The sequence below is a fragment of the Malaclemys terrapin genome, chromosome 13, assembly GCF_027887155.1.
Source record: "Malaclemys terrapin pileata isolate rMalTer1 chromosome 13, rMalTer1.hap1, whole genome shotgun sequence".
Lineage (NCBI taxonomy): Eukaryota > Metazoa > Chordata > Testudines > Emydidae > Malaclemys > Malaclemys terrapin.
Genome location: NC_071517.1, coordinates 37,884,219 through 37,912,085, shown reverse-complemented (window position 1 = coordinate 37,912,085; position 27,867 = coordinate 37,884,219). Strand labels below are relative to the sequence as shown.

Here is a 27,867-nt window from a genome sequence, read left to right as displayed (position 1 = left end):
TTTGAGAAACTGAATTCTACTTTATTCTTTCAAACCAAGATATAAAAGCTTAATTCCCCCCGCCCAACACACACACACATCCAATGCCCAGCTCGGCACATGCGCCCCAGGGAAAGAGGAATACATTAAAGTTGGTAGAAAAGCGATAACAATCCATGAGAGAGGCATTTGCCCGGCCTCCTCCTCTCAGCAATGGGGAGTCGCTGACCCCTCTCCACATCAGTCCTCTTGGGGCTTCATTTGTAGCCCTTCAGAGTTCAAGGACGACTTCACCCAGCACTCGTAGGACATTTCCTCTCTCTCTGGGACATGTGCAGTGAGTTCACAGTTCTCAGCCTCAGCTCTCTGGCTTGCAAGAGCAAACAGTGCCCTTTCAAGGTCCTGCCCCCCCTCACACCCACCCTCTCCCCCTCCTGACTGTATCTTACATCTCTGCAGGGATCAGGCAGTCACTTCCTTCCCCATTTCAGTCCCTGACTCCTGGAGTGCGTATCCAGCACTCGCTCTCATTGTTTTGCTGACAGACACTGGTCATTTTCATTGTTCAAAGAAGAAGCAAATCTGATGTGAAAAGAAAATCAGTAAGGACTATTTTGGAAAATTATCATTTGTCTTTTGAGGTCCCCAAGAAATCTGAACTATATCCTTTAAAACTCATTTAATATCAAAATACACGACAGAACAGCCTTCACCAAAAAGAGAAAAACCCACACTCCAGGGTGGGCTACAAACCACTTTCCCGTTCATGACATGAAATCCCAGAAAATTTTAAAACTCAACTCTTGGGAACCAATTTGCCCATTTCCTGCTGAACAGGTTAAAGCTCCTCTCCTCAGCACCGCCGCATTCTTTGGCTGGTCATTGACAAAAGCTTTAGCATCATCGTCATGAAAAAAAGACAAACAACCAAAAACTTCCTGTCTACAAATGATCTGGATTTGGCTGGAAAAACTCTAGATGCCACTTTACCAATAGATAGAGGCTGGGAGTGAAGCTGAAACTGTGCTTTGGGGTTCATTTGAATTCCCCTTTCAGGAATGTGACATTTTTGTCTCGAGCCCCTAGGGGCCTGATTAAGGATCAAAGAAATCAAAGCCTGATTCCTAAGCGTGGTGGGCAAAGGACGCTGTGGTAAATGACACACATGAAGGTGGAGGGGTAGAAAGGGAAAAGGATAAACTCTCACCGGCTTGGACAGAGGCTGCTCTGTGAGAGAAGATGTGTGAAGTTGATGGGGGCGGAAGGGAATCCTTCAGACTCATCTCATCCCCTTCAAATAATACAGAAGCGAAACCACCACAGTATTTTGCTATCCCTCATCCAGCTCTTTTAATCTCTATTGAATGCTGGTGTAAAAGGAAGAAACAGCACAAAAAATTAAATGCTTTTTAGCATAACCTGGAGCAATGTGAGGATGTCTGGGAATCAGACAATCTCACTGCAAAGGGGGCACTTAGTGACTCTAACAATCACTTTGCTAATGGGGGATTGGAATAAACTGCTACAGGTCAGTCTAGAGTAGCAAAAGGGGAGGAGGAACAAAGGAGATGCACTAGAGAATCCCAACCAGTTCTCCTCCCCTAGACAGGCACTCGGAGGCTGATATTATCACTCCTCATTTATTCCCTCTCTATAAGGCACAGATTTGTATCAGGTCACCCCGCAAGCTGCTGGCAGTGTTGGGAATAGAGCTTAGGTCTCCTGAGTCTCAGGCCAGTGCTCCATCCACTAGGCAGCGCTGCTTCCCTCTCAGAGGCTGATGCCGCTGTAGCAGAGGTGGGAAATCCAGGCTTCCAAGAAAACGCCCTGTGGAAATCAGTCTCTGCTAATGGTGCTGTCTAAATGCAGAGGGGGCAGGAAGAAGGGGCAGAGGGGGCAGGAAGAAGGGGCAGAGGGGGTGAGTGATGAGGCAGCACCTCTCTGCCCTTGTGCTCTCCCTCGCCTCTTATGCCAGGGTCCCCAAACACTTGCTAGCCCCAGCACCCAGCTCTCCCTGCTTCCCAGCTACTCCAGCCTCAACCATTCAATCCCCAGTTTCCTCCCCACAACCTATTGGTCTGGTCCTTTAATGGTGGATCCCCCAGAGCCCAGCACCCTGGGGAATTTGGGGAGGGGAGGAGTTATCAGCCCCCAGGGACACTCCCCATACAGGAAACAGCTCCAGGTGAGTAGGGGAGCCCGGCCCAGGGGCTGGTGGAAGATGGGGGATGGGGACAGGGATCTAGAATGAAGGTGGGGCCTGGCCCAAGTGTCCTCCTCCTCATTTCCATGGCAGAGGGATCCTGGCTGGGAGGGGAAAGGAGAGGGGGGAACTTTAGCCAGGCAGAGGGAGCGGCTGGAGGAGTTTCTCTCTCTCCCTTCCCCCACCAGTGACCCATCAGCTCAGCAGCCAGGGCTGCAGCCAGGAGGAGGGGCTGATGGGGGTTTCTCCTCCTCTGCCTGGGGTTTGCTTAGACCAGGCAGAGCCAGAGGGTCACTGACCAGCTGAAGCTCGGCTGCTGCTGGATCCTCACCCCTGCGATGGGCAGCTGCATCCTTGGAAGCCAAACGCCCCTGATGTGTGTGGGAATGAGGAAATGGGTTGGTCACCATGGCCAGCCCCAGTCAGGGCCCTGAGAGAATTTCCCAGCTGTGTGGAGGAGTCTCTGATGTCCAACATGGTGTTAGCTCCCCTTGGACCATGTCCCACACTGAGAACATCTCAGAGGTTTCTTCCCTGTTTAGATTTACAGATGCCTGATACTCCGGCAGCACCAAATGAACCTTCCCTCACGTTCAAGGTCTCGCTGTTGTGTGGGTCACTGAAGTGTGAAGTCAAATTGAATCTTTTCCTGCAGTCAAGCTATCCCTAGGGTCTCTCACCCTTGTGGATTCTCTCATGTTTGGTCAGTGCTGAGCTCTTATTGAAGCTTTTCCCACAGTCAAGGCATTTATAATGCATCTCTCTGATGTGGATTTTCCCATGTTTAATAAGATTTGAGAGGTAACTGAAAGTTTTCCCACACTCGTGGCATTTAAAGGGTCTCTCTCCTGTGTGGATTCTGCTATGTATAGTAAGGGCTGAACTTGAGATAAAACTTTTCCCACACTCAAGGCATCCATAGGGTCTCTCTCCTGTGTGGGTTCGCTGATGTGTAATAAGCGTTGCACTCCGACTAAAACTTTTCCCACACTCATGGCATTTAAAGGGTTTCTCTCCCGTGTGCACTCTCTGGTGTACAATAAGCCTTGAGTTGTGTATGAAGCTTTTCCCACAGTCAAAGCATTTATGGGGTCTCTCTCCTGTATGGATTCTCTGATGTCTAGTAAGTTTTATTCTGTCAGGGAAACTTTTCCCACAGTCGAGGCATTTATAGGATTTGTCGCTTGGTGTGTGGATCCTCTGATGTTTAATAAGATCTGAGCGCTTAATGAAAGTTTTCCCACAGTCAAGGCATTTATATGGTCTCTCTCCTGTATGTTCTCTCTGGTGTTCACTAAGCTTTGACTTCTGAATGAAGCTTTTCCCACAGTCAAGGCATTTATATGGTCTTTCTCCTGTATGTTGTCTCTGGTGTTCACTAAGCTTTGACTTCTGAATGAAGCTTTTCCCACAGTCGAAGCATTTATGGGGTCTCTCTCCTGTGTGGGTTTTCTGATGTGCAGTAAGGGTTGATTTCGCACTGAAACTTTTCCCACACTCGTGGCATTTATAGGGTCTTTCTCCTGTGTGGATTCTCTTATGTCTAGTAAGCGCTGAGTTCTCAATAAAACCTTTCCCACACTCAAGGCATCCATAGGGTCTCTCTCCTGTGTGGGATCGCTGATGTATAATAAGTGCTGAATTATGATTAAAACTTTTCCCACACTCATGGCATTTAAAGGGTCTCTCTCCTGTGTGGGTGATCTCATGTCTAATAAGCTCTGCGCTCCGAATAAAACCTTTCCCACACTCACAGCATACATAGGGTCTCTCTCCTGTGTGTACTCTCTGGTGTACAGTAAGCCTTGACTTCTGTATGAAGCTTTTCCCACAGTCAAAGCATTTATAGGGTTTCTCTCCTGTATGCATTCTTTGATGACTAGTAAATTTTATTCTATCGATGAAGCTTTTCCCACAGTCGAGGCATTTATAATGCGTCTCTCCGATGTGGATTCCCCGGTGTTTAGTAAGATTTGAGCGGTGACTGAAAGTTTTCCCACACTCAAGGCATTTAAAGGGTCTCTCTCCTGTGTGTACTCTCTGGTGTATAATAAGGTTTGACTTGTGAATGAAGGTTTTCCCACAGTCTAAGCATTTATAAGGCTTCTCTCCTGAGATTGTTCTCTGATGTGACATAAGCAGTGCCCACTGCCTAAAACCTTTCCCACACACAAGGCATTTATAGGGTTTCTCTCCTGTGTGCAGTCTCTGGTGTACAATAAGAACTAGCTTCCTACTGAAGCTTTTCCCACAGTCTAAGCATTTATAGGGCTTCTCTCCTGTGTGGGTTCTGTGATGTGACATAAGCTGTGACCTCCAATTAAATCTTTTCCCACACTCAAGGCATTTATAGGGTTTCTCTCCTGTGTGGGATCTCCAATGTGTAAGAAGGATTGTACTGAAATGGAATCGTTTCCCACAGTCAAGGCATTTGTAGGGTTTCTCTTCATTGTGACTTCTCTGCTGGACTGTGGTTTCCTTGGGATCCTTACATCCTCCACCACATTCCGTGAATTCATCCAGTTTCTTCCTGGGATAGTTTCCCAGTTGCATCTCTGATCTGTGTCGATCTCCCCAGGCATTTCCCTGCTCCAAGCACTGGAAAAAATTCCGTTCAGCTCTTCTCAAAAACTTCTCCTGCGATTCCACTTGCTCAGGGCCTTCCTGCTGACGATTCTCCTCCTTGGTCTCACTCACTGTCCTATCACCTGCTGGGAGAGAGAGAATCCAGACAGTGACTGTTGGGGAGATTGAGATGTTGGATTCTGCCGCCACATCCCACCCAAACGCTCCCAGGGAAGTAAAGTCGGGGAGGAAATTCCCGACAGTTAACAGGATCGGTGGGAAGCCGTGACTGATATTTGCCTTGATGATACAACACTTGCTGACTGCAGCCCTGACCTGGGTGAGGTGGGGCAGAACTGAGGGCTCTTGCTCATGTCACGTTTTCGGAGTCCCAGCTTTTTCCTTCACTCGCCAGATGTTTCTGTCTCAGTTTCCCTGACTCCTCACCTGTGCAGGTGTCTCTCGGGCTCACAATTTCCTCCGAGGCCTGGAGATCCGGGACCCATGGCTCTTCCCCTCTTTCCAGCTGGGCGATCACGTCGGGTTTGGGAACGGGAAATCCTGCTCAGGGAGTGAAATCAGGCAAGCTCAGGGCGCATGGAGCATTGGTAGAGTATTTGTCACAAGGAACATTCCCTGAGATTAACCTGACCCTACATGGGACTGTGGTAACTCAGACCCCTTGGGAGCAGCAGGGATCTGGGGTGGGTTTTTTTTTACCCCCTCACTAGAATGTCTCACGGTAGATGCGCTCTGGGGGATTTGCTGACACACACACAGCTTGGGTGTTAAATTCCTGCCTATTTCCAAGACTGCAGAACCTAGAGCCCTCCCCACGGATGGAGCAAGGTGAACAGTGAGTGAAGGAGAAATAATACACACAGGGGAATACCCTGCTTCTGACCCCTGGACAGCTGGAGAGATGGGGATGAATTAGCCTGTCCATTCGGTTTCTGACTCTCCTGTTCCATTGAATGGGGTATGGAGATGCAAGTCTCTCACACATTGGCATAGGCACCGACTTCCCCACTTTTCCATGGGTTCTCGACCCTGCCTCTGCCTCTGGCCCCGCCCCCCACTCCACCTCTTCCATGAGGCGCCGCCACTTCCCAGCCCCCATTTCAACCCCTTCCGCAAAGTCCCCGCCCCAACTCTGCCCCTCCTTGCCCCTATTCTAACTCCTTCCCCAAATCCCCGCCCCGGTCCTGCCCCTTCCCCAGCTCCTGCCCTGAGCGCGCCATGTTCCCGCTCCTCCCTGCCCTCCCAGAGCGTGGAAACAGCTGTTTGGCAGTGGCTGGGCGAGAAATGCTGTGAGATAGGCGGAGGAGTGGGGATGCAGTGCGCTTGGGGGAGAGGAGGAGGTAGCGCAGGGGAGCTTGGCTGCTGTAGGGTGCAGAGCACCCACTAATTTTTCCCCGGGGGTGCTCCAGCCCGGGAGCACCCATGGAGTCGGTGCCTATGCACACCGGAGCTGTGGACTATGCGACCCTCCTCCTCCAATCTGACTGACCAGGGAAGAACCTGACCAGATTCAGACATGCAGACCCCACGGCTTCCAATAGCTGAGGCCCAGGAATCCCTTACCCAGCGAGGTCACTGTCTCATGGTTCTCCTGCATGACGTCCCTGTAGAGAGCTCTCTGACTGGGGTCCAGCAGAGCCCCCTGTCGCTCGGTGAAATACACAGCCACATCCTCGAAGGTCACCGGCATCTGAAACATCAGTTCCCCAATGAGCGCCTGCTGCCCCAGCCACAATCCCACTAGTCACGGGGGAGGAGGCCCAGAGAAGCAGAATCCGACCCGCACCCTGCTCAGATCAGCCAGGAGGCTTCAAGGGGTGGGGAGAAGGTGAGAGCTCCTTGTCCCCCCAGGGCACGGAATAGGGCAGAGTCTTCTCATTTCCCACACGCCTGCCAGCCACAGGCTGATATTGGAAGCAGAGCTCTGAGCCAGGGACAGGGACAGGAATCCCAACAGCGTCCCTTCGTATTTCACAGCAGCCTCTGGCCAGTGGGGTCAGGCTCCAGCACTGGGAGTCTGGTCAGTTTTCCCAGCCTGCCCAGGGGGGTGTTTCCTGGTTCAGAAATGGAGGAATGTTCCCTCCTCCCCCACACGCCAATGGGCCTGTTCAGAAAATCAGGCTCCAAGTTCAATGTGTCCCAGCAGGTTTGTCCTGCCCCTCCCCTTCTACAGCAACTCCCCCTGCAGCTCCCTCAAAATCTCCTACCTGAGCTGGCTCCATCACAGCCAGTTCCCTTCCCTGTCCTCTGGAAGACGGGACGATCTGGAGCGAAACGTGAACGTGATTCCTCAGCCTGTCAGGGAGAGAGGGGCGATAGGGGAGGTTTCAGAAGGGGCTTGAGTCCATTTCATACCCCGATTCCCCCCAGGCTCTCTCCCTGCAGACAGACGCTCTGGACTCTGCCATGCTGGGAAAACCCTCAGTCACTTTATTACAACACAGACCCGGCCCCTCCCACCAGCACTGAACCCCCTTTTAAACACTTTTAAACACCCCCAGGGACAGAGTCTCTGAGAGAAATGCTAGAAAAGAGCAGAATCATAGGAGCCACTTTGGGGGATTTCCCCTGACATTGGCCCCAAGGGCAGCATATCCCCCCAGCAGCGCGGGGACTAGGCAGAGGCAGGATCTGGCTTTTCCTCTGTCAGCTCCTCCCCTTGTTCCCAGGAGAGTAAGTCGGCCCGGGGAGATGCAGAGAATGGATCCGGGCAGGGCAGGGAGCTGGGATCCTCCCTCCCCACTTCTTGCTCCTGCTGCCCCTTTCGGTCTCACCCCTCCCCTTCCTGTCTCCGTCCCTCTCCCCTCTGCCTGGGAGAACTGGTGACTGTCCTGTTCCCATGGGCGTTGGCTCTCCAGTGTGAGCCTGGCTGTGTCACTGAAGGCAGCAGTTCGGGGACCGGCAGGCATGGGGGAGCCCCTCCCCCTCCGGTAAAAACTCACCAGCAGGTCCCTGAAAGGGGCCCCTTGGGCAGAGTTACTTTCCTACCAGGCCCCAGCCCTTTCCCCCGGGTCTCTCCCCTCACCTGCAGGCTCCGGCTCAGAGGGTGCTGTTGGCAGAACCCAGGGCTGCCCCAGGGGCTGGTTCTATCCACCAAAGAAAGCTGTCCGTTTGTCCCATCCCCCGTCTCTCCCCCCCCCCCCCACGGTTGAACACAGAGGGGGGTTAATGAAGGTCTCTCCTTGGCAAAGACCCCGCTCGGGGAGCAGCAGCTGCTCAGTCTGGGACCCAGATCAAAATGCAGGAGGCAGCATCAACCCAATATCATGGGTAAGGCTCCCTTAGAGTCACGGACAGATCACAGGCTGTAAACAAAATATCACCACCCATGATCTGTCCATGTCTTGTATTATACCCCTGACTAATTCTTGGCAGTGCCGTGGGTGCTCGTGGGGGGTGGGGCATGGGTGCTAGGGAGTACGTGGGTGGTCAGGTGAGTGGCCTGGGGGGGGCACCGCAGGTGCTGGGAGTTAGCAGCCCGGGAGCGGGGGGGGGATTCCGCAGGGGGGGGTCTAAGGGTCGCTGTGGGTGTTCGGGTGGGAGTAGCCCAGGATCCTGCTAGTGCTGTGGGGCGGGGTGGCTGGGCTCGCAGGTTCCCTACCTGGCTTCTCAGAAGTGGTGACATCTCCCTCCCTAAGCTTCTAGCTTCCATGACCTCCAGGACAAACTCGCAGCCTTAATCATGAGCAGACAGAGACAGACACCAGCCTCCTCTGCCTTAGCAATAACCAGCCCCACCAGCCCCCCTTATGAGGACAGTTCAGCAGCATTTGCCCATCTGGACTCACACCGGAACAGAACCAGAGAACCAGGTTGAACCGATATGCTTAACTGAACTGGAACCAGACTTAAACCATCATTTTTCCTCTTCCTCAGTGAACCTGAATCTGAATTGAACTTGGAAAAAAATGGCTGCCAGTTGAAATGAAGTTTCAGCAATTTTTCAGCTCAATATTTGACAAAATAAAATAAAACCTACTCTGATCTCACTCATTATAAACAAGACACCAAAACAACCCCCAGGCATGTGATCGCTACCGGAACGGCCTGTCCCAGTAGGAGAAGAGAAGGGGGCAGCCCACAGGAGCAGGGAGGAAGGGGAGAGAAGTGGGGGCTCCCTGTCCCAGAAGTTAACATTAACTCTTCAAGCCCAAGGAAAAAGGCTGCTCAATTCTTCTTCCGCTTAGACAGGCCTCCTCTCACCCGTCCCCACCCCTTGGGGCAGCTCCTCCCTCCAACTGTCACAACCTGAGGCAGGCTCCATGCCCCAGATTCAGTTCCCCACTGAAGCAAGCCACAGGGCTCACTCCCAACCCCCTCCCCGCTTCTGGGGCACTGCCTAGTAACTGAACCGGAACCGAACACACCGACTGCCACTGAACCTGAACCAAACCCCAATTCCACTCCTTTCAGCTCGCAGTGACTCTGGTTGGACACTGAATCCTGCGCAGAAATCAGACCAGCCCCTGTTCAGTGCTGTCAACCTAGGAGTCAGACCCCCCCCCAGCACCAAAATAAGGAGATTGTCTTTAAAGACAAATATGAAATTGGAAGCAGGAGGTGTGTGCGTGTGTGGGGGGGGGGATTCTGGGTGGAGATTTGCCTGGTAAATTCTCAGCCCTTTGGGGTAAATCTCCTGTCTGCCCCTATCTCTGGGTGACCACCTTTTCTAAAGGCAAAAGTGGGACACATGCAGGAGCCCCGCCCCTCCTCTCCCCAAGGCCATGCCCCCTGCTCCTCCTCTTCTCTCTGAGGTCCTGCCCCCTGGCCCGACTGGAAGCCGGGCCATGATAACACCTGCACAGAGAGCCCAGGCCACTGCAGAGAGCCCCAGACCCTCCACCTGGCAAGGGGCTGGAGTGCCAATTAGGGTGACCGGGCCGTAGACTGTCCTGTTGGCGGCGCCGCGCAGCAGGGCTGGCAGGCTCCCAACTAGCCTCCACACCACGCGGCTCTGGAAAAGCAGCGAACATGCCCCCACCTCCCGCCCACAGGTGCAGCTTCCAGTGGCCGGCCGGGCCAGGGCAGGGGACGAACAAGCCCCACTCGCGATTGCTCAGCAGGCGGCTGTTGAGGGGTCACGGCGCGCACCTCTCCCGCTGCTGCCGTCCCTCTTCTCCTCGCACTCCTCCTGTGGCTGGGCTCCAGCTACGGCACGTGCCCCTGCAGTGACCCCGCGGTCTGTCCCCCCATCGCCGGCACCCGAGTTCGAGGTATAGATCCTCGTCTCCGAGTGCTGGGAATGGGGCTGCTGACAGGGAGGGGAGGAGAATGGGACCAGGGCCGGCCTTGTGGGTGGGTGGGAGTTGGGGGGAAGGACCTGAGCTGCAAGGGGCAGTTGGAGGTGACTTCTCAGGAGCAGGGGTGCCCCTCCTTCCCCCTGCTCCACTGCAGTGTGCAGCCAGCACTGCTCCTGTCCCCCGCCTCCTTCCTCCCCGGAGCCCCCAGTCACTTGGACTGGGAGCCACCTCCTCTCTGCTGTGCGGGGTGGGGGGAGGCTGATGTCAGGGTGTCCCGCTCCCATGTACCCGATTTCCACTAAGCTGGGGTGACAGGACAGGGGGAATCTGTGTGTGCTGCTGCCTCTCTGGGTCCAGCTATTTGTGTCTGAACAAGCCTTCAGGTGCCTGACCAACTCTGAGTACTTTCTTAAAGGGACAGTGCTACAAGGTCAGCATCAGGAGCTGCTGCTCTCCTGCCCTCTCCTTATGCAGCCCAGGCAGGGAACATGACCTGGGTGCAGGGATCCCTGCCCTCGCACCTCCCCTCACAGCCCCATAGTGGGGCCCAGGGCAGGGGAGCAGCAGTCCAGTGAGGGAGCGAGCAGCAATGTCAGCTGCTCCATCCCCGCATCCAGGTCAGTTTCCCATGTGGGTGCCAGAAGGGGAGGCAGAGTTTAGGGGCACAGGAGGGGAGTAGGAGTTGGGGTGAATGGGGAACAATGTAGGAGTTCGGGGTGACAGTGCTCCATGCCCCACAGGGGCCAGGGTAGGGTTACCATATCTATTAAATAAAAAAAGAGGACTCTCCACGGGCCCTGGCCCGCCCATTTCCCCAGCCCCGCCCCAACTCCGCCCCACCCCGCCCCAGCCCTAACTCCACCCCCTCCTTCCTCCCACTCCCAGCCACGGGGAAAGGGCTGCCTGAGCGCTACCGGCTTCACGGTTTGCCGGGCAGCCCCCAGACCCTGCGCCCCCGGCCGGCGCTTCCCCAGCGCAGCTGGAGCTGGGAGGGGAAGCGCCCAGCCCGGGGCGCAGGGTCTGGAGGCTGCCCGGCAAACTGTGAAGCCGGCAGCGCTTGGGCTTCGGGCAGCCCCCTTGCCTCCGGACCCTGCGCCGCCGGAGCCCGGGAGGGGAAGTGCCCGGGCGGCGGCTGGGGTCCGGAAGCAAGGGGGCTGCCTGAAGCCCATAGCGCTCGGGCAGCTCTGCTCTTAAACAGAGCTGAAGAGTCAGGGGAGGAGCAGAGCCGCCATTTTCCCGGACATGTTCAGCTTTTTGGCAATTTCCCCCGGACGGGGGTTTGACTGCCAAAAAGCTGGACATGTCCGGGAAAAAGAGGACGTATGGTAACCCTAGGCCAGGGGCACCAAAATGCAAGTTCGCCCAGGGGGCCATTTTCCCTAAGGCCGGCCCTGACAAGAAACTGCCTATCTCAGGGCCCTGTGGGACTCCTGCGCCACCTCCCCCGTAGGGCCCCGAGAAAGCGTGTGGAAAAGGAGTCTCTGTGTAGGCAAGTGTGTGCATCTCCCACATTCACACTGTTGCAGCTCCCGGCGCCTGTTTGGGCCTTGCTGGGGAGAGGGTGGGGGAGAGTGAACAAAGGAGGGAGGGGGATGGAGCCAGAGGGGCGGGACCTCAACGAAAGGTGCGGGACAGGGGCGGGACAAGCTGGGAACCGTAGTGCCCATAGCACCGCCCGCCCCATCTGCCGCTCCCCAGGGCAGGTGGCGAGTCTGGGTCTGCCCACATCCCATCCTGCCCCTGCTCCGCACTCCTGCCCCCGGCCTCACACACCCCTGTTCCCCCCTCAACCCCCTCTTCAGCCCCCCTGCACCCCCACGTGTGGCTGCCCCAGCACGGCCCGGGCTGGCTCCCCCCGCCCCGCACACACCGGGAGCTGGCGGCAGCTTTCCCGGGCCCGGGGCGGGAATCGCAGCCAGCTCCGCTGGGAGCAGCCTGGGGCCAAACCCTCCCCCTGCAGCCCGGGGGTGACGGGGGGTGACGGGTCTCTCTCACCTTCCCTCCGAGCGGGGCCCCCTGGGGCAGGGGCCGGGCCGGGAAGGGGCCTGGCCGGGCTGGGGGCTCTGCCCTGGGAGAGGCTCCTGGGGAGCAGCGGGAAGGGCCCTGCTGGAGATTCCCCTCTCCCGGCTGCAGCCCGGGCTCCGGGCTCCCAGCACCAGCCGCCGGGGCTCGGGGATCTCGCCAGGAGCCTGGAGCCAGAGTCACCGCAGCGGCCGCGAGTCACTTCCTGCTGCCGGGCCTGAGCCCAGCGATCGCTCCCCCCAGAGCCGCCTCCCAGCTGCTCCTGGGTCCTAGCGATCAACCCACCGCGCTGCAGCCCCCTGCCCCAGACCCTGCCCCCTGGGGTCCCACCGCCCCTGGGCACGGGCAGCTTCTCCCAGCCCTATGCCGGCATCCTGCCTAGAAGCCACAGGCTCAATGGGGGGACAGAAAGGAGGCGAGCAGACAAGGCCGGCTTTAGGAAGTGGGGGGCCCAATTTGAACATTTTTGGCGGCCCCGGCAGGGATAACTAATACAAAAAAAAAAAAAAAAAGCCTTTCATTTCTTCCATGTATTATTTACTTTCCATAACTATATAAATAATAAAATTATATATTATGTACATTGCGTCATATATGCTGTTGATCGGTTATTAATGAGCTCCGTTTCACATGTGTGGGTCCCCGCCACTCCCTGGGGGTGTGTTAGGGTGACCAGATGTCCCAATTTTATAGAGACAGTCCCAATTTTGGGGTCTTTTTCTTATATAGGATCCTATTACCCCCCACCCCCTGTCCAGATTTTTCACACTTGCTGTCTGGTCACCCGGTGTGCACATGTGTGGGTCCCAGCTGCTCCCTGCCCCCCTCATTGAAGCAGGTGGGCAGGGTTACTGCCCTGGGAACTGCAGGGCACCAGTGGACATGGGGCTGGCTGGAGGCAGGGCAGGGGCTGACTGGAGGTAGGGTCTGGCTGCAGGCAGAGCAAGGGGTGTGGGGCTGGCTGGAGACAGGGGTGTGTGGGGCGGGCTGGCTTCAGGCAGGGCCGCAGGTGGATGTGGCAGGGGTTGGCAGGGCTGGAGACAGAGGTGTGCGGGACTGGCTGGCTTCAGGCAGGGGGCGCAGCAGGGGTTGGCTGGAGACTGGGCAGGGGGTGCGGGGCTGGCTGCAGGCAGGGCAGGGGGTGCAGGGCTGGTGCGGGCGGGGCAGAGGTTGCAGGGCTGGTACCAGCAGGCTGTGTGTGGGGCTGGCTGGCTTTGGGCAGGGCCACAGGGGGGTGAGGCAGGGATTGGCTGGAGACAGGGCAGAGGATGCAGCAGGGGCTGGCTGTGGGCAGGGTGTGCAGGGCTGGCTGCAGGCAGGGCATGGGGGGTGGGGCTGGTGGGGGCAGGGGGTGTGGGGCTGGAGGCAGGGCGGGGTGCAGCAGGGGCTGGCTGCAGGCAGGGCACGGGGGGGGTGGGGCTGGTGCGGGCAGGAGGTGCAGCAGGAGCTGGCTGCAGGTGCAGGGTGCAGGGCTGGCTGGAGACAGGGGCTGGCTGCAGGCAGGGCAGGGGGTGTGGGGCTGGTGTGGGCAAGGGGTGCAGCAGAGGCAGCTAGAGCCCCGGCCCTTTAAATAGCTCCTGAGCCCCCCACTATCCCAGGGCTTCGGGCAGGGCCACAGGGGAGTGCGGCAGGGGTTGGCGGGAGACAGGGCAGAGGGTGCAGCAGGGGCTGACTGTGAGGAGGGGGTGCAGGGCTGGCTGCAGACAGGGCAGGAGGGGGTGGGGCTGGTGCGGGCAGGGGTGTGGGGCTGGAGGCAGGGCAGGGGGTGCAGCAGGGGCTGGCTGCAGGCAGAGGGTGCAGGGCGGGCTGGAGACAGGGACTGGCTGCAGGCAGGGCAGGGGGTGCAGGGCTTGTGTGGGCAGGGGATGCAACAGATGCAGCTAGAGCCCCGGCCCTTTAAATAGCCCCCGAGCCCCCCGCTATCCCAGGGCTCTGTGGGCTATTTAAAGGGCCCGGGGCTCCCCTGCTTCTACCACCCCGGCCCTTTAAATAGCCACGGGAGCCCTGGGGAAGAGCCCCCTTTAAATTGCCCCCTAGGGAAGCCGGGCCACCCCGGTACGGCGCACCGACTCTTGCCGGTACACTGTACCGGGGCTTGGGCGCGGGGCCCTCTTAGGCGCAGGGTCTGATTCAGGGGAATTGGTTGAATTGGCCTAAAGCCGGCCCTGTGTGCAGATCCCGGGGAGGGGGGAGAAGGGGGATTTCTAGGGAGATGGGGCTGTTCCAGATAATCCAGAGGTGATGGGGAGTCAGGGAAGCTCTGGTAACAGACTGGCACAGGGAGCAGTTGGGCAGAGCTGGTCTCTTGTCTCCACATCACACTCACTGGCTACCAGCCCTGGGCCGGAGCTCCCAGCTCTGCTCCCTGTGCTCGGGTCATGGGAGCTGTCAGAGTTGTGGCACTGGGTTCTTCCGGTTACTTCTTAGTCTAGACCAGGGGTGGCCAACCAAGCCTGAGAAGGAGCCAGAATTTACCAAAGAGTCACAGTAATACATCAGAAGCCCCCCCTCCACCCATCAGCTCCCGCCCCCACTCCCAGCACTTCCCACCCACCGGCAGACCCATCAATCAGTGCCTCCCCTTCCCCCCCAACTGAACAAATGAACAGCTGTTTCATGGTGTGCAGGAGGCTTGGGCGGGGGGAGGAGCAAGGGCATGGCAGGCTCAGGGGAAGGGGCAGGAAGGGGTGGAGTGGGGGCAGGGCCTGTGGCAGAGCCAAGGGTTGAGCAGTGAGCTCCCCCCAGTACATTGGAAAGTTGGCACCGGTAGCTCCAGCCCTGGAGTTGGTGCCACATATTAACTTCTGAAGAGCCGCATGTGGCTCCGGAGCCACAGCTTGGCCACCCCTGGTCTAGATGAACCCATCCCTGGGCTCTATTTAAAACCCTTTCATGTCTGCCCCCCTCCCAGACTCCCCTCTGCCCCTCTCCTGGCTGGCTCCCCCGTGTGGGCACTGACTGCAGCCCTCCGTTGGGCACCTGGATGTCAGCAACAACGCTCCTTTTGCTCTGGGTCAGGGACTGGTGCTTTGCCCATTCAGGAGTGTCCCCTATTTCCCCCTCATTGTTTCCTGATTGTCACCAAAATCATCCCCCTTCTCCTGATGGGCGCCCAGACAATCCCCTGCAATGTGGGAATTGGTCAGATGCAGCCATCGAAACAGACCAGTGCCACCGAGTTAAGGGCAGGGCCTCGTTTTGCTAGGCCAGAAACAGATCAAGATATTAGAAGCACTCTTAGGTTCTGGCTACTGATGCAGCTGCACCACTGTAAGCTCTCTAGTGCAGGGGTTCCCACTACAAATTTTTGGTAACCTCAGAGCATGGCTGGTGGCCACTCTGACAAGTTTTCCTAAAATACTTCATTAATTTTAGGAAAAACAAACAAACATGCACATATCAATGCCCATATCCTGGTAATTTATTAATGTTGGCTTTGTTTTTTTTTTTTTTTTTTTTTTTTTGCAGACTCCATAATAAAAATAATGTACAGTTACCTCTGTTCTTTACTGGACGTACACAGAATAGAAACACAAATAAGGTGTTTCGCATGTTCTTCTCTTTTGTTCATTGTTGTTTCTTTTGCTTTTTTGGTTGCTTTTTATGTTAAAGACTTTCTAGCTAGTAAGTCTGCCTCTGTGAAAAGGGATGTTTGTACGTTTGTTAATAGCACGTTTCACAGCAGCAGACTTGCTAGGAGCTGGGAGGCAGCGAAAAGTGATTAACAAACATCCAACTATCACCCAGGTCCCTTTTAACTACCAGTAACCTGGCAACCAAGACTACTTAAGTCTGTCCTCCCTGGGCCTCTTCCTCTCATCTCCCACCCTGGGGTCACCTCAGTCCAAGGCCTTCACCTGATGGGAAAATCCGAAGAAGTGGGCTGTAGTCCACGAAAGCTTATGCTCTAATAAATTTGTTAGTCTCTAAGGTGCCATAAGTACTCCTGTTCTTCTTTTTCCAAATCCCAAAGAAGCAAGAAGGAGTCGCCACAGTCCAGGACCACAGAATACTCCCCTCTCTGCTTGTATATGCGGAGGGTCCTCCCTTTTCTCACAGAGGGCCCCTTTAAGCAGCTGTAACAGAGACTTTAGGTTTCACGTTGCTCTGCTCTACTGGAGCTGTGGACTGCAGGTCTGCTCATCTTCAGCACTGCTCCCAACCGAACTAATTCGCTGCCTTTTAATTCCTCCAGCAGATGGAGCATTTGCTGCAGGTGTGGCGGGCCAGGGCTGGCTGAGCCCAAAACGAGCCCTTAAGCCCTTGTTGCTCAGGCCTTGGCTACACTTGCGAGTTGCAGCGCTGTAAGGCCGTCCCCAGCGCTGTAACTCACTCCCCGTCCACACTGACAGGGCACTTACAGCACTGTATCTCCGTGGGTACACCGCTGCAGGTACTCCACCTCCCCAAGAGGAATAGCGAGTATTGCACTGCCGCTGCAGCACTGCGGCGCCAGTGTGGCCGCCCAATGCCTGTGAATGGCCTCCAGAATTATTCGGCAGTATCCCATAATGCCTGTTCTAGCCATTCTGGTCATTAGTTCAAACTCTACTGCCCTGGCCTCAGGTAACCGACCATGTGACCCACCCTTTACATTCCCCGGGAATTTTTAAAATCCCCTTCCTGTTTGCTCAGCCCGGCGTGGTGTGGAGTGCTATCAGTGAATCTTTCCAGGTGACCATGCCTCCACACGCCAAGCAAGCCCCAGCATGGAGCAATGGCGAGTTGCTGGACCTCATCAGTGTTTGGGGGGAGGAAGCTGTCCAGTCCCAGCTGCGCTCCAGCCATAGGAATTACGATACATTCGGGAAGGTATCAAAGGACATGGTGGAAAGGGGCCATGACCGGGACGCCCTGCACTGCAGGATTAAAGTGAAGGAGCTGTGGAGTGCCTACTGCAAGCCCGCGACGCAAACGGCCGCTCGGGTGCTCCCCCCATGACCTGCAGATTCTACAAAGAGCTGGATGCGATACTTGGGGTTACCCCACCTCCACTCCGAGCACCACCATGGACACTTCAGAGCTGGTGGGGGGAAGGAGGAGGAAGAGGAGGAGGAAAATGGGAGTGATGGTGGTGGGCCGGATGGAGGCACCCCGGAATCCGTGGAGCCATGCAGCCATGAGCTCTTCTCGAGCCAGGAGGAAGGTAGCCAGTCGCAGCGGCCGGTACTTGGTGGAGGACAAACAGAAGAGCAGGTTCCCAGTAAGCGGTTTTTTTGGGGGAAGGAATTTTTTCAGTGCGGGCTCTTTGGGAGAGGAGGGTTAGGCATGCATGCCTAGATGCGGAATAGTGCATTGATGTGGTTTATCACATCGCGGTAATCGGCCTCGGTAATCTCCTCGAAAGTCTCATCCAGAACGTGTGCAATGCGCTTGCGCAGGTTTATCGGGAGAGCCACCATGGTCCTTGTCCCAGCCAGGCTAACGTGTCCATGCCACTGTGCCGCGAGGGGCGGGAGGGCCATTGCTGCACACAGGCAAGCTGCATATGGGCCAGGGTGGAATCAGCATTGCAGTAGAAGACCCTCCCTAGCTACCCAGATCACCCTCAGCAGCGAGATATCGTCCAGGACAAACTCCTGTGGAAAATGTTGGGACAGTGTTCAGTGTAGGTGCCCCCTGAAGTTGTTGGCTCTCCCCAAGGCACAGAAACCCAGAGGACACAACAGCCCTGAAACAATCCATCCCCCTTACTCACCATTTTGAGGCTTTCGTGGGATATGTGTGCTCTGTTTCAGACGGGAAAATTATACTATTGTGTAGACCCTGTGTGTTTTCTACTCCTTAAGTGCGGGGGAATCATTACTCTGTCTGGTATAAACAATGCTGCCGCTGTTAAATGTTGCATTTTGCCTATACAGCAGCATCAACCTTGAGACCTCAGCCGTTCCTCTTATCGCCTGCTCAGAGACTGCAAAGACTCAGGAAGAGACCGCGAAAAAGCAAAGAAGACATGCTGCAAGAAGTGATGCGGCAATCTATTAAAGAGAAGAAAATAAGAAAGCACAGAACTGGAGGGAGAGAGAAAGCAGGATCCACCAGGAAAACGCAGCACACTGGCGGCAAAGCACGGAGCACCAGCAGCAAAGCACTGTTACCAGATGTGCCCATTACTTTGGGGTATGCTCATTTATTCAGGTTACTCCTCTGGGGAAGGGGGTTCTGTAATCCTGTCAATGTACTGTTTGTGTCACTTGTGTTTTCATGTGGAGCTCTACTTCTCTCTTCTGCAAGTCCCCTCCCAATGGAGCTATCCTGCAGGACCTAGGGTCCCTAGGGCTGGGTTACTCCCACCCCAGAACCAGATAAACACCCACACGTACATTAACAGTGCAAGTCTGAGCGGACCGGGTCAATCAGCACTGTCAAGCTGACCCCTTATATGTCTCTGGACTCACTGGGCTGGATGAAGCAGTACTTTCAAGCTATCTCTCCTTATATGCCCCTGGGCTCCATGGACTGGGTCAAGCAGCACTTTCAAGCTGTTACCCTTATGTGTCCCAAATTCAGCACATCCCTATCCCCACTCCCCAGCACAATTGTACTGGCAGTAAGCTACTCGATGAGCAAACCCCACAGTATTTTGGGCGCTGCAGGGATCTTTAGCTTAGGTAAAAGAAGCGTTGCTGTAGAGTGAATGGGGGAAGCGAAAAATACAAGCGAGTAAAGTTCAGCAAGAGAGAGAAGCAACCAAATTAACCATAGAAGTTATTTATTGACTAAACCAATATAACATACATGGTTAAAAGCTAATACTTAAGGTAGACAGGAAAATGGAGAGAGAGGGAGAGAGAGAGAAAGAAGGAGGTCTCACCGCTCCCTGAAGCTTGAACTGGTCGGGGTTCCCAGATGATGGTGGTAGCTGAGGGTCCTGAGGGCAAGAGGCAGACAGAGTCCCCAGCACGATCAGTGAGGAGACGATGGAGTTCCAGTGGAACTGATGCCTAGTTTGGATCTAAGCATCAGAACCCTGACTAGAGGGTGAGTAGGGATTTTTGTAGAGAAATTACAGTTGTTCAAGGGAGAACACTAGATTTGTTTATAGGTAAGCTGATGACTCAAGGGTTTTCTTTAGACTAGACAATAGGAGCTGATCACTCTTGGCTATGGGTGGTGTTTTCTTCCAGGGAGCTCACAATGCAACTAGGCTGCTTCAGTATTTGGAGATCAATTAAGGATTCATTACTAGAATTGGTCTGATAATTGCTGAGCTGGGTGTGTGCAGACATAGGTTCATTAGCATCTGGAGCAGAGATTCCCATGATGCAGTGCTTCCCTGCTTTTTCCGGTCCCAGAATTCAGTGTGGTTCTCTGTTCTCCATTCTGTCTTCCTGTCCCATCTTTCATGCAGATGAGGCTAGGGGAGTTGTCTCTGCTCTCCATTCTGTATGCTAATGGAGATGTCTTAATCTTGTCACCCTTGTCAGGAGGGGTCTAGGTGTGTCTCCCAACGCCCTTCACTGGTCTCTGCAAGTTTTTTCCTCTGATGGGTTTTGGTTGTGCAATATTTTCCCAGAGGCTGGGGGAGGGAGGGTGTCTTTCATGAGCCAGGCTGGGTACTGCACCCTGGTTCCCCAAGAACACAGAGGTGTCTGGTATCAGCACGGATCGGCTCATAAGCATCCTGGAGCGCCACGCAGATGCTATCCAGGAGCTCGTAGTCATGCAGAAAGAAGAGCAGTACCGCAAACACCATCCCCCCCACAGCCCTTGTCCCAAAACTCTTTCCGTTGTGCCCCACTGTCACATCCAACCCACTTTCCCCAACTTCCGTGTTCTTCACGCCACCCACTGCCTCCAACACCAGTATCTTCACCACCAGCCCTGAAAACCACGACACTTACCCTCTGCACTCAACCCCCATCACCATGCAGTATAGCTATCCTGAAGTGCAGAACTCACTGCACAGCACACCAGACAGGAGATACGCGAATCTGTGATTGCACTGTTCCCCACTCCACCCCCTTGTTTCTTTTCAATAAATAATTTTGTTTTCTTTTCAATAAATGGGTTTTTTGGCTTTGAAAACATTCTTTATTATTGCATAAAGTAAAAGACTCCTTAGCCCAGGAAATAGGCATTGCAAGTCTGCTTAGCAGACACTGATTCCTAAAGATTGGAACCACTGCACTTCACTCCCGTGCAGGGCACCAGATATCACTGCTGGTTTTCAGCCTCAAATTGCTCCCTCAAGGCATCCCTAATCCTTGCAGCCCCGCGCTGAGCCCCTCTAATAGCCCTGCTCTCTGGCTGTGCAAATTCAGCCTCCAGGTGTTGAACCTCGGAGGTCCATGCCTGAGTGAAGTTTTCACCCTTCCCTTCACAAATATTATGGAGCACACAGCACGCGGATATAACTGCGGGGATGCTGTTTTCGGCCAAGTCCAGCTTCCCATACAGACATTGCCAGCGGGCCTTTAAATGGCCAAAGGCACACTCCACAGTCATTCGGCACTGGCTCAGCCTGTAGTTAAACCGTTCCTTGCTGCTGTCAAGGCTCCCTGTGTAGGGTTTCATGAGCCACGGCATTAACGGGTAAGCAGGGTCTCCAAGGATCACAATGGGCATTTCAACTTCCCCTACCGTGATCTTCCGCTCTGGGAAAAAAGTCCCGGCCTGCCTCTTCCTGAACAGCCAAGTGTTCCGAAAGATGCGTGCGTCATGCACCTTTCCGGGCCAGCCTGTGTTAATGTCAATGAAACGCCCACGGTGATCCACAAGCGCCTGGAGACCATAGAGAAATACCCCTTCCGATTAACGTACTCGGATCCTAGGTGGGGTGGTGCCAGAATAGGAATGTGCATCCCATCTATCGCCCCACCACAGTTAGGGAACCCCATTTGTTCAAAGCCATCCACTATTTCCTGCACGTTACCCAGAGTCACGGGTTCTTCTGAGTAGGATGCGATTAATGGCCCTGCAAACTTGCATCAACACGATTCCAATGGTCGACTTTCCCACTCCAAACTGGTTTGCGACCGACCGGTAGCTGTCTGGAGTTGCCAGCTTCCAGATTGCAATAGCCACCCGCTTCTCCACTGGCAGGACAGCTCTCAATCTCGTGTCCTTGCGCCGCAGGGTGGGGGTGAGCTCCTCACACAGTCCCATGAAAGTGGCTTTTCTCATCCGAAAGTTCTGCAGCCACTGCTCGTCATCCCAGACTTCCATGACGATGTGATCCCACCACTCGGTGCTTGTTTCCCGAGCTCAAAAGCGGCGTTCCATGATGCTGAGCATGTCCGTGAATGCCACAAGCAATTTCATGTCGTACGCGTTATGCGGCTCGATAGCATCGTCGGACTCCTCACCCTCACTCTCACTGTCACTTTGGATCTTAAGGAATAGTTCGACAGCCAAACGTGACGTGCTGGCCAGATAAGTCAGCATAGGCCTCAGCAGTTCGGGCTCCATTTCCCGCAGACAACAGATCACGCTGCACAGAAACTGTTGAAAGATGACGCCAAAGGTGAATGGAAACAAAGGGATTTCTGGCATGCGAAGCGATGCACCGCGGGGCGTTGGGACAGGACCCAGAATGCCCCCGTCCCACAACCCACAGCGCCAGAATTGGAAGAGGTGCTCTGTGGGATAGCTGCCCATAATGCACCACTCCCAATGGCGCAGCAAATGCTGCAAATGTGGCCAGGACAGTGTGCTGGCAGCTGGCATTGTGGACAGACTGCAGCGCTTTCCCTACTCAGCTGTACGAAGTCAGGTTTAATTCACAGCACTGTACAGTTGCAAGTGTAGCCAAGGCCTTAGACTCTATTGAGTGCTGGTGTAAAAGGGAGAAACAGCAAAAAAAAATTAAATGCTTTTCCGCATAACCTGGAGCAATGTGAGGATGTCTGGGAATGAGACAATCTCACTGCAAAGGGGGGACTTAGTGACTCTAACAATCACTTTGCGAATGGGGGATTGGAATAAACTGCTCAGGGTCAGTCTAGAGTAGAAAAAGGGGAGGAGGAACAAAGGAGATGCAGTAGCTAATCCCAACCACTTCTCCTGCCCTAGACAGAACGCTTGGAGGCTGATATTATCACCCCCCATTTATTCCCTCTCTGGAAGGCACAGATTTGTCTAGGGTCAGCCCGCAAGCTGCTGGCAGAGTTGGGAACAGAGCTTAGGTCTCCTGAGTCCCAGGCCAGTGCTCTATCCACTAGGCAGCGCTGCTTCCCTCTCAGAGGCTGAAGCTGCTGTAGCAGAGGTGGGAAATCCAGGCTTCCAAGAAAAAGCCCTGTAGGAATCAGTCTCTGCCAATGGTGCTGTCTGAATGCACAGGGGGCAGGGAGAAGGGGCAGTGGGGGTGAGTGATGAGGCAGCACCTCTCTGCCCTTGTGCTCTCCCTCGCCTCTTATCCCAAGTGTCCTTCTCCTCATCTCCATGGCAGGGGGATCCCGGCTGGGAGGGGAAGGGAGAGGGGGGATGTTCAGCCAGGCAGAGGGAGCGGCTGGAGGAGTTTCTCTCTCTTCCTTCCCCGACCTGTGGCCCATCAGCTCAGCAGACAGGGCTGCAGCAGGGAGGAGGGGATGATGGGGGCTTCTCCTCCTCTGCCTGGGGTTTGCTGAGACCAGGCAGAGCCAGAGGGTCACTGACCAACTGATGCTCAGCGGCTGCTGGATCCTTGGGAGCCAAATTCCCCTGATGTGTGTGGGAACGAGGAAATGGGTTTGTCACCATGGCCAGCCCTAGTCAGGGCACTCAGAGAATTTCCCTGCTGTGTGGAGGAGTCTCTTATGTCCAACATGGTGTTAGCTCCACTTGGACCATGTCCCACACTGAGAACATCTCAGAGGTTACTTTCCTGTTTAGATTTGCAGATGCCTGATACTCCGGGAGCACCAAATGAACCTTCCCTCATGTTCAAGGTCTCGCTGTTGTGTGGGTCACTGAAGTGTGAAGTCAAATTGAATCTTTTCCTGCAGCAAACTATCCCTAGGGTCTCTCATCCTTGTGGATTCTCTCATGTTTGGTCAGTGCTGAGCTCTTATTGAAGCTTTTCCCACAGTCGAGGCATTTATAATGCATCTCTCGGATGTGGATTTCCCCGTGTTTAGTAAGATTTGAACGGTAACTGAAAGTTTTCCCACACTCAAGGCATCCATAGGGTCTTTCTCCTGTGTGGATTCTGCTATGTATAGTAAGGGCTGAACTTGAGATAAAACTTTTCCCACACTCAAGGCATCCATAGGGTCTCTCTCCTGTGTGGGTTCGCTGATGTGTAATAAGCGTTGCACTCTGACTAAAACTTTTCCCACACTCACCGCATTTAAAGGGTTTCTCTCCCGTGTGCACTCTCTGGTGTACAATAAGCCTTGAGTTGTTAATGAAGCTTTTCCCACAGTCCATGCATTTATGGAGCCTCTCTCCTGTATGGATTCTCTGATGTCTACTAAGTTTTATTCTGTCAGGGAAACTTTTCCCACAGTCAAGGCATTTATAGGATTTGTCGCTTGGTGTGTGGATACTTTGATGCTTAATAAGGTCTGAGCGCTTAATGAAAGTTTTCCCACAGTCAAGGCATTTATATGGTCTCTCTCCTGTATGTTCTCTCTGGTGTTCACTAAGCTTTGACTTCTGAATGAAGCTTTTCCCACAGTCGAAGCATTTATGGGGTCTCTCTCCTGTGTGGGTTTTCTGATGTGCAGTAAGGGTTGATTTCACACTGAAACTTTTCCCACACTCGTGGCATTTATAGGGTCTTTCTCCCGTGTGGATTCTCCTATGTCTAATAAGCGCTGAGTTCTCAATAAAACCTTTCCCACACTCAAGGCATCCATAGGGTCTCTCTCCTGTGTGGGATCGCTGATGTATAATAAGTGCTGAATTATGATTAAAACTTTTCCCACATTCATGGCATTTAAAGGGTCTCTCTCCTGTGTGGGTGATCTCATGTCTAATAAGCTCTGAGCTCCGAATAAAACCTTTCCCACACTCACAGCATATATAGGGTCTCTCTCCTGTGTGTACTCTCTGGTGTACAATAAGCCTTGACTTCTGTATGAAGCTTTTCCCACAGTCAAAGCATTTATGGGGTCTCTCTCCTGTATGCATTCTTTGATGACTAGTAAGTTTTATTCTATCGATGAAGCTTTTCCCACAGTCGAGGCATTTATAATGCGTCTCTCTGATGTGGATTCCCCGGTGTTTAGTAAGATTTGAGCGGTGACTGAAAGTTTTCCCACACTCAAGGCATTTAAAGGGTCTCTCTCCTGTGTGTACTCTCTGGTGTATAATAAGGTTTGACTTGTGAATGAAGGTTTTCCCACAGTCTAAGCATTTATAAGGCTTCTCTCCTAAGATTGTTCTCTGATGTGACATAAGCAGTGCCCACTGCCTAAAACTTTTCCCACACACAAGGCATTTATAGGGTTTCTCTCCTGTGTGCAGTCTCTGGTGTACAATAAGAACTAGCTTCCTACTGAAGCTTTTCCCACAGTCTAAGCATTTATAGGGCTTCTCTCCTGTGTGGGTTCTGTGATGTGACATAAGCTGTGACCTCCAATTAAATCTTTTCCCACACTCAAGGCATTTATAGGGTTTCTCTCCTGTGTGCAGTCTCTGGTGTACAATAAGAACTAGCTTCCTACTGAAGCTTTTCCCACAGTCTAAGCATTTATAGGGCTTCTCTCCTGTGTGGGTTCTGTGATGTGACATAAGCTGTGACCTCCAATTAAATCTTTTCCCACACACAAGGCATTTATAGGATTTCTCTCTTATGTGCAGTCTCTGGTGTGTAGTAAAGTTTGACTTCTCAGGGAAGCTTTTCCCACAGTCCAAGCATTCATAGGACTTCTCTCCTGTGTGGGTTCTCCAATGTGTAAGAAGGTTTGCACTGACACTGAATCTTTTCCCACAGTCAAGGCATTTGTAGGGTTTCTCTTCATTGTGTCTTGTCTGCTGGACTGTGGTTTCCTTGGGATCCTTCCATCCTCCCTCACATTCAGTGGATTCATCCAGTTTCTTCCCGGGATAGTTTCCCAGTTGCATCTCTGATCTGTGTCGATCTCCCCAGGCTTTTCCCTGTTCCAAGCACTGGGAAAAATTCCCTTCAGTTCTTCTCAAAAACCTCTCATGCAGTTCCACTTGCTCAGGACCTTCCTGTTGCTGAGTCTCCTCCATGTTTTCACTCACTGTCCTATCACCTGCTGGGGGAGAGAGAATCCAGACAGGAGTCACTGCCTGTGCTGGGGAGACAGGACAGAAAGGGGAATAGCAAAGAGGGAAAACACAACACAGTGACCGTTGGGGAGATGGAGACATTGGATTCTGCCTCCACATCCCAACCAAACACTCCCAGGGAAGTAAAGTCAGGGAAGAAATTCCCACAGCTAACAGGATGGGTGAGAGGCCGTGACTGATATTTGCCTTGATACAACACTTGCTGACTGCAGCCCTGACCTGGGTGAGACGGGGCAGAACTGAGGTCTCTCGCTCACAGCACATTTCGGAGTCCCAGCTTTTTCCTTCACTCGCCAGATGTTTCTGTCTCAGTTTCCCTGACTCCTCACCTGTGCAGGTGCCTCTTGGGCTCGCACTTTCCTCTGAGGCCTGGAGATCCGGGACCCACGGCTCTTCCCCTCGTTCCAGCCGGGTGATCAGGTTGGGCTTGGGAACGGGAAATCCTGCTCAGGGGGTGAAATCAGGCAAGCTCAGGGCGCACGGAGCACTGGTAGAGTATTTGTCACAAGGAACATTCCCTGAGATTAACCTGACCCTACATGGGACTGTGGTAACTCAGACCCCTTGGGAGCAGCAGGGATCTGAGGGTGGGGGTTCTTTTTACCCCCTCACTAGGAGGTCTCAGGGTAGATGCGCTGTGGGGGACTTGCTGACACACACACAGCTCGGGTGTTAAACTCCTGCCTATTTCCAAGCCTGCAGAACCTAGAGCCCTCCCCACGGATGGAGCAAGGCGAACGGTGTGTGAAGGAGAAATAATACAGACAGGGCAATACCCTGCTTCTGACCCCTGGACAGCTGGAGAGATGGGGATGAATTAGCCTGTCCATTCGGTTTCTGACTCTCCTGTTCCCGTGAATGGGGGATGGAGATGCAAGTCTCTCACACACTGGCATAGGCGCCGACTTCCCCTCTTTTCCATGGGTGCTCGACCCCTCCCCTCTGCCTCCGGCCCCACCCCTGCCCCACCTCTTCCTCTCCTCCATTTCAACCCCTTCCCCAAAGTCCCCGCCCCAACTCCGCCCCCTCCCTACCCTTATTCTAACTCCTTCCCCAAATCCCCGCCTTGGCCTCGCCTCCACCCCTAAATGCGCCAGGTTCCCCACCTCCCCCTCCCCCGAGCGTGCAAACAGCTGTTTGGCAGTGGCCGGGTGGGAAACGCTGCAAGAAAGGTGGAGTGGGGATGCAGCACGCTCAGGGGAGAGGAGGAGGTAGTGCAGGGGAGCTTGGCTGCCGTAGGGTGCAGAGCACCCACTAATTTTTCCCCGTGGGTGCTCCAGCCCGGGAGCACCCATGGAGTCGGTGCCTATGCACACCGGAGCTGTGGACTATGCGACCCTCCTCCTCCAATCTGACTGACCAGGGAAGAACCTGACCAGATTCAGACACACAGACCCCACGGCTTCCAATAGCTGAGGCTCAGGAATCCTTTACCCAGCGAGGTCACTGTCTCATAGTTCTCCTGCATGATGTCCCTGTAGAAGGTTCTCTGACCGGGGTCCAGCAGAACCCCCTATCCCTGGGTGAAATACACAGCCACCTCCTCGAAGGTCACCGGCATCTGAAAGATCAGTTCCCCCACTCAGCGCCTGCTGCCCCAGCCACAATCCCACTAGTCACAGGGGAGGAGGCCCAGAAAAGCAGAATCCCACCCCACCCAGCTCAGAGCAGCCAAGAGGCTTCAAGGGATGGGGAGAAGGTGAGAACTCCTTGTCCCCCCCAGCACACGGAGCAGGGCAGGGTCTTCTCATTTCCCACACGCCTGCCAGCCACAGGCTGATACAGGAAGCAGAGCTCTGAGCCAGGGACAGGGACAGGGACAGGAATCCCAACAACTTCCCTTCGTATTTCACAGCAGCCTCTGGCCAGTGGGGACAGGCTCCAGCACTGGGAGTCTGGTCAGTTTTCCCAGCCCTGCCCAGCGGGGTGTTTCCTGTATCAGAAATGGGGGAATGTTCCCTCCTCCCCCAACCCGCCAATGGGCCTGTTCAGAAAATCAGGCTCCAAATTGAATGTGTCCCAGCAGGTTTATCACACCCTGTGTCCCCACTCCACCTCCTCCTGTGTGTTTCCTGCCCCTCCCCCTCTACAGCAACTCCCCCCTGCAGCCCCCTGAAAATCCCCTACCTGAGTTGGCTCCATCACAGCCATTTCCCTTCCCAGTCTCCTGAAGACGGGAAAATCTGGAGCAAAATGTGGACGTGATTCCTCAGCCTGTTAGGGCGAGAGGGGCGATGGGGGAGGTTTCAGAAGGGGCTTGAGTCCATTTCACACCCCGATTCCCCCCAGGCTCTCTCCCTGCAGACAGATGCCCTGGACTCTGTCATGCTGGGAAAACCTTCAGTCACTATTACAACACTGACCCGGCCCCTCCCACCAGCACTGAACCCCTGAGACACTTTTAAACCCCCCCAGGGACAAAGTCTCTGAAAAAAATGCTAGAAAAGAGCAGAATCATAGGAGCCACTTTGGAGGATTCCCCCTGACATTGGCCCCGAGGGCAATGTGTCTCCCCAGCAGTGCGTTGACTCGGCTGGGGCAGGACCTGGCTTTTTCTCTGTCAGCTCCTCCCCTTGTTCCCCGGAGAGTGAGTCGGCCCAGGGGGATGCAGGGAATGGATCCGGGCAGGGCTGGGAGCTGGGAACCTCCCTCCCC

General features: G+C 54.4%; 1 protein-coding gene across 1 annotated transcript; it reads right to left on the bottom strand.

Moving 5' to 3' along the window:
- Nucleotides 1-25,093, bottom strand: LOC128847363 (zinc finger protein 850-like). The gene is made up of 6 exons (XM_054046753.1): nt 22,972-25,093; nt 9,860-10,266; nt 6,976-7,063; nt 6,332-6,458; nt 5,195-5,308; nt 1-4,893 (listed from the first exon to the last, which is right to left on the bottom strand). The coding sequence occupies exons 1-6, from the start codon at nt 25,018-25,020 to the stop codon at nt 2,849-2,851; spliced, it is 4,830 nt and encodes a 1,609-aa protein (XP_053902728.1). The 5' UTR covers nt 25,021-25,093; the 3' UTR covers nt 1-2,848.
- Between the last annotated feature and the right edge of the window lie 2,774 nt (nt 25,094-27,867).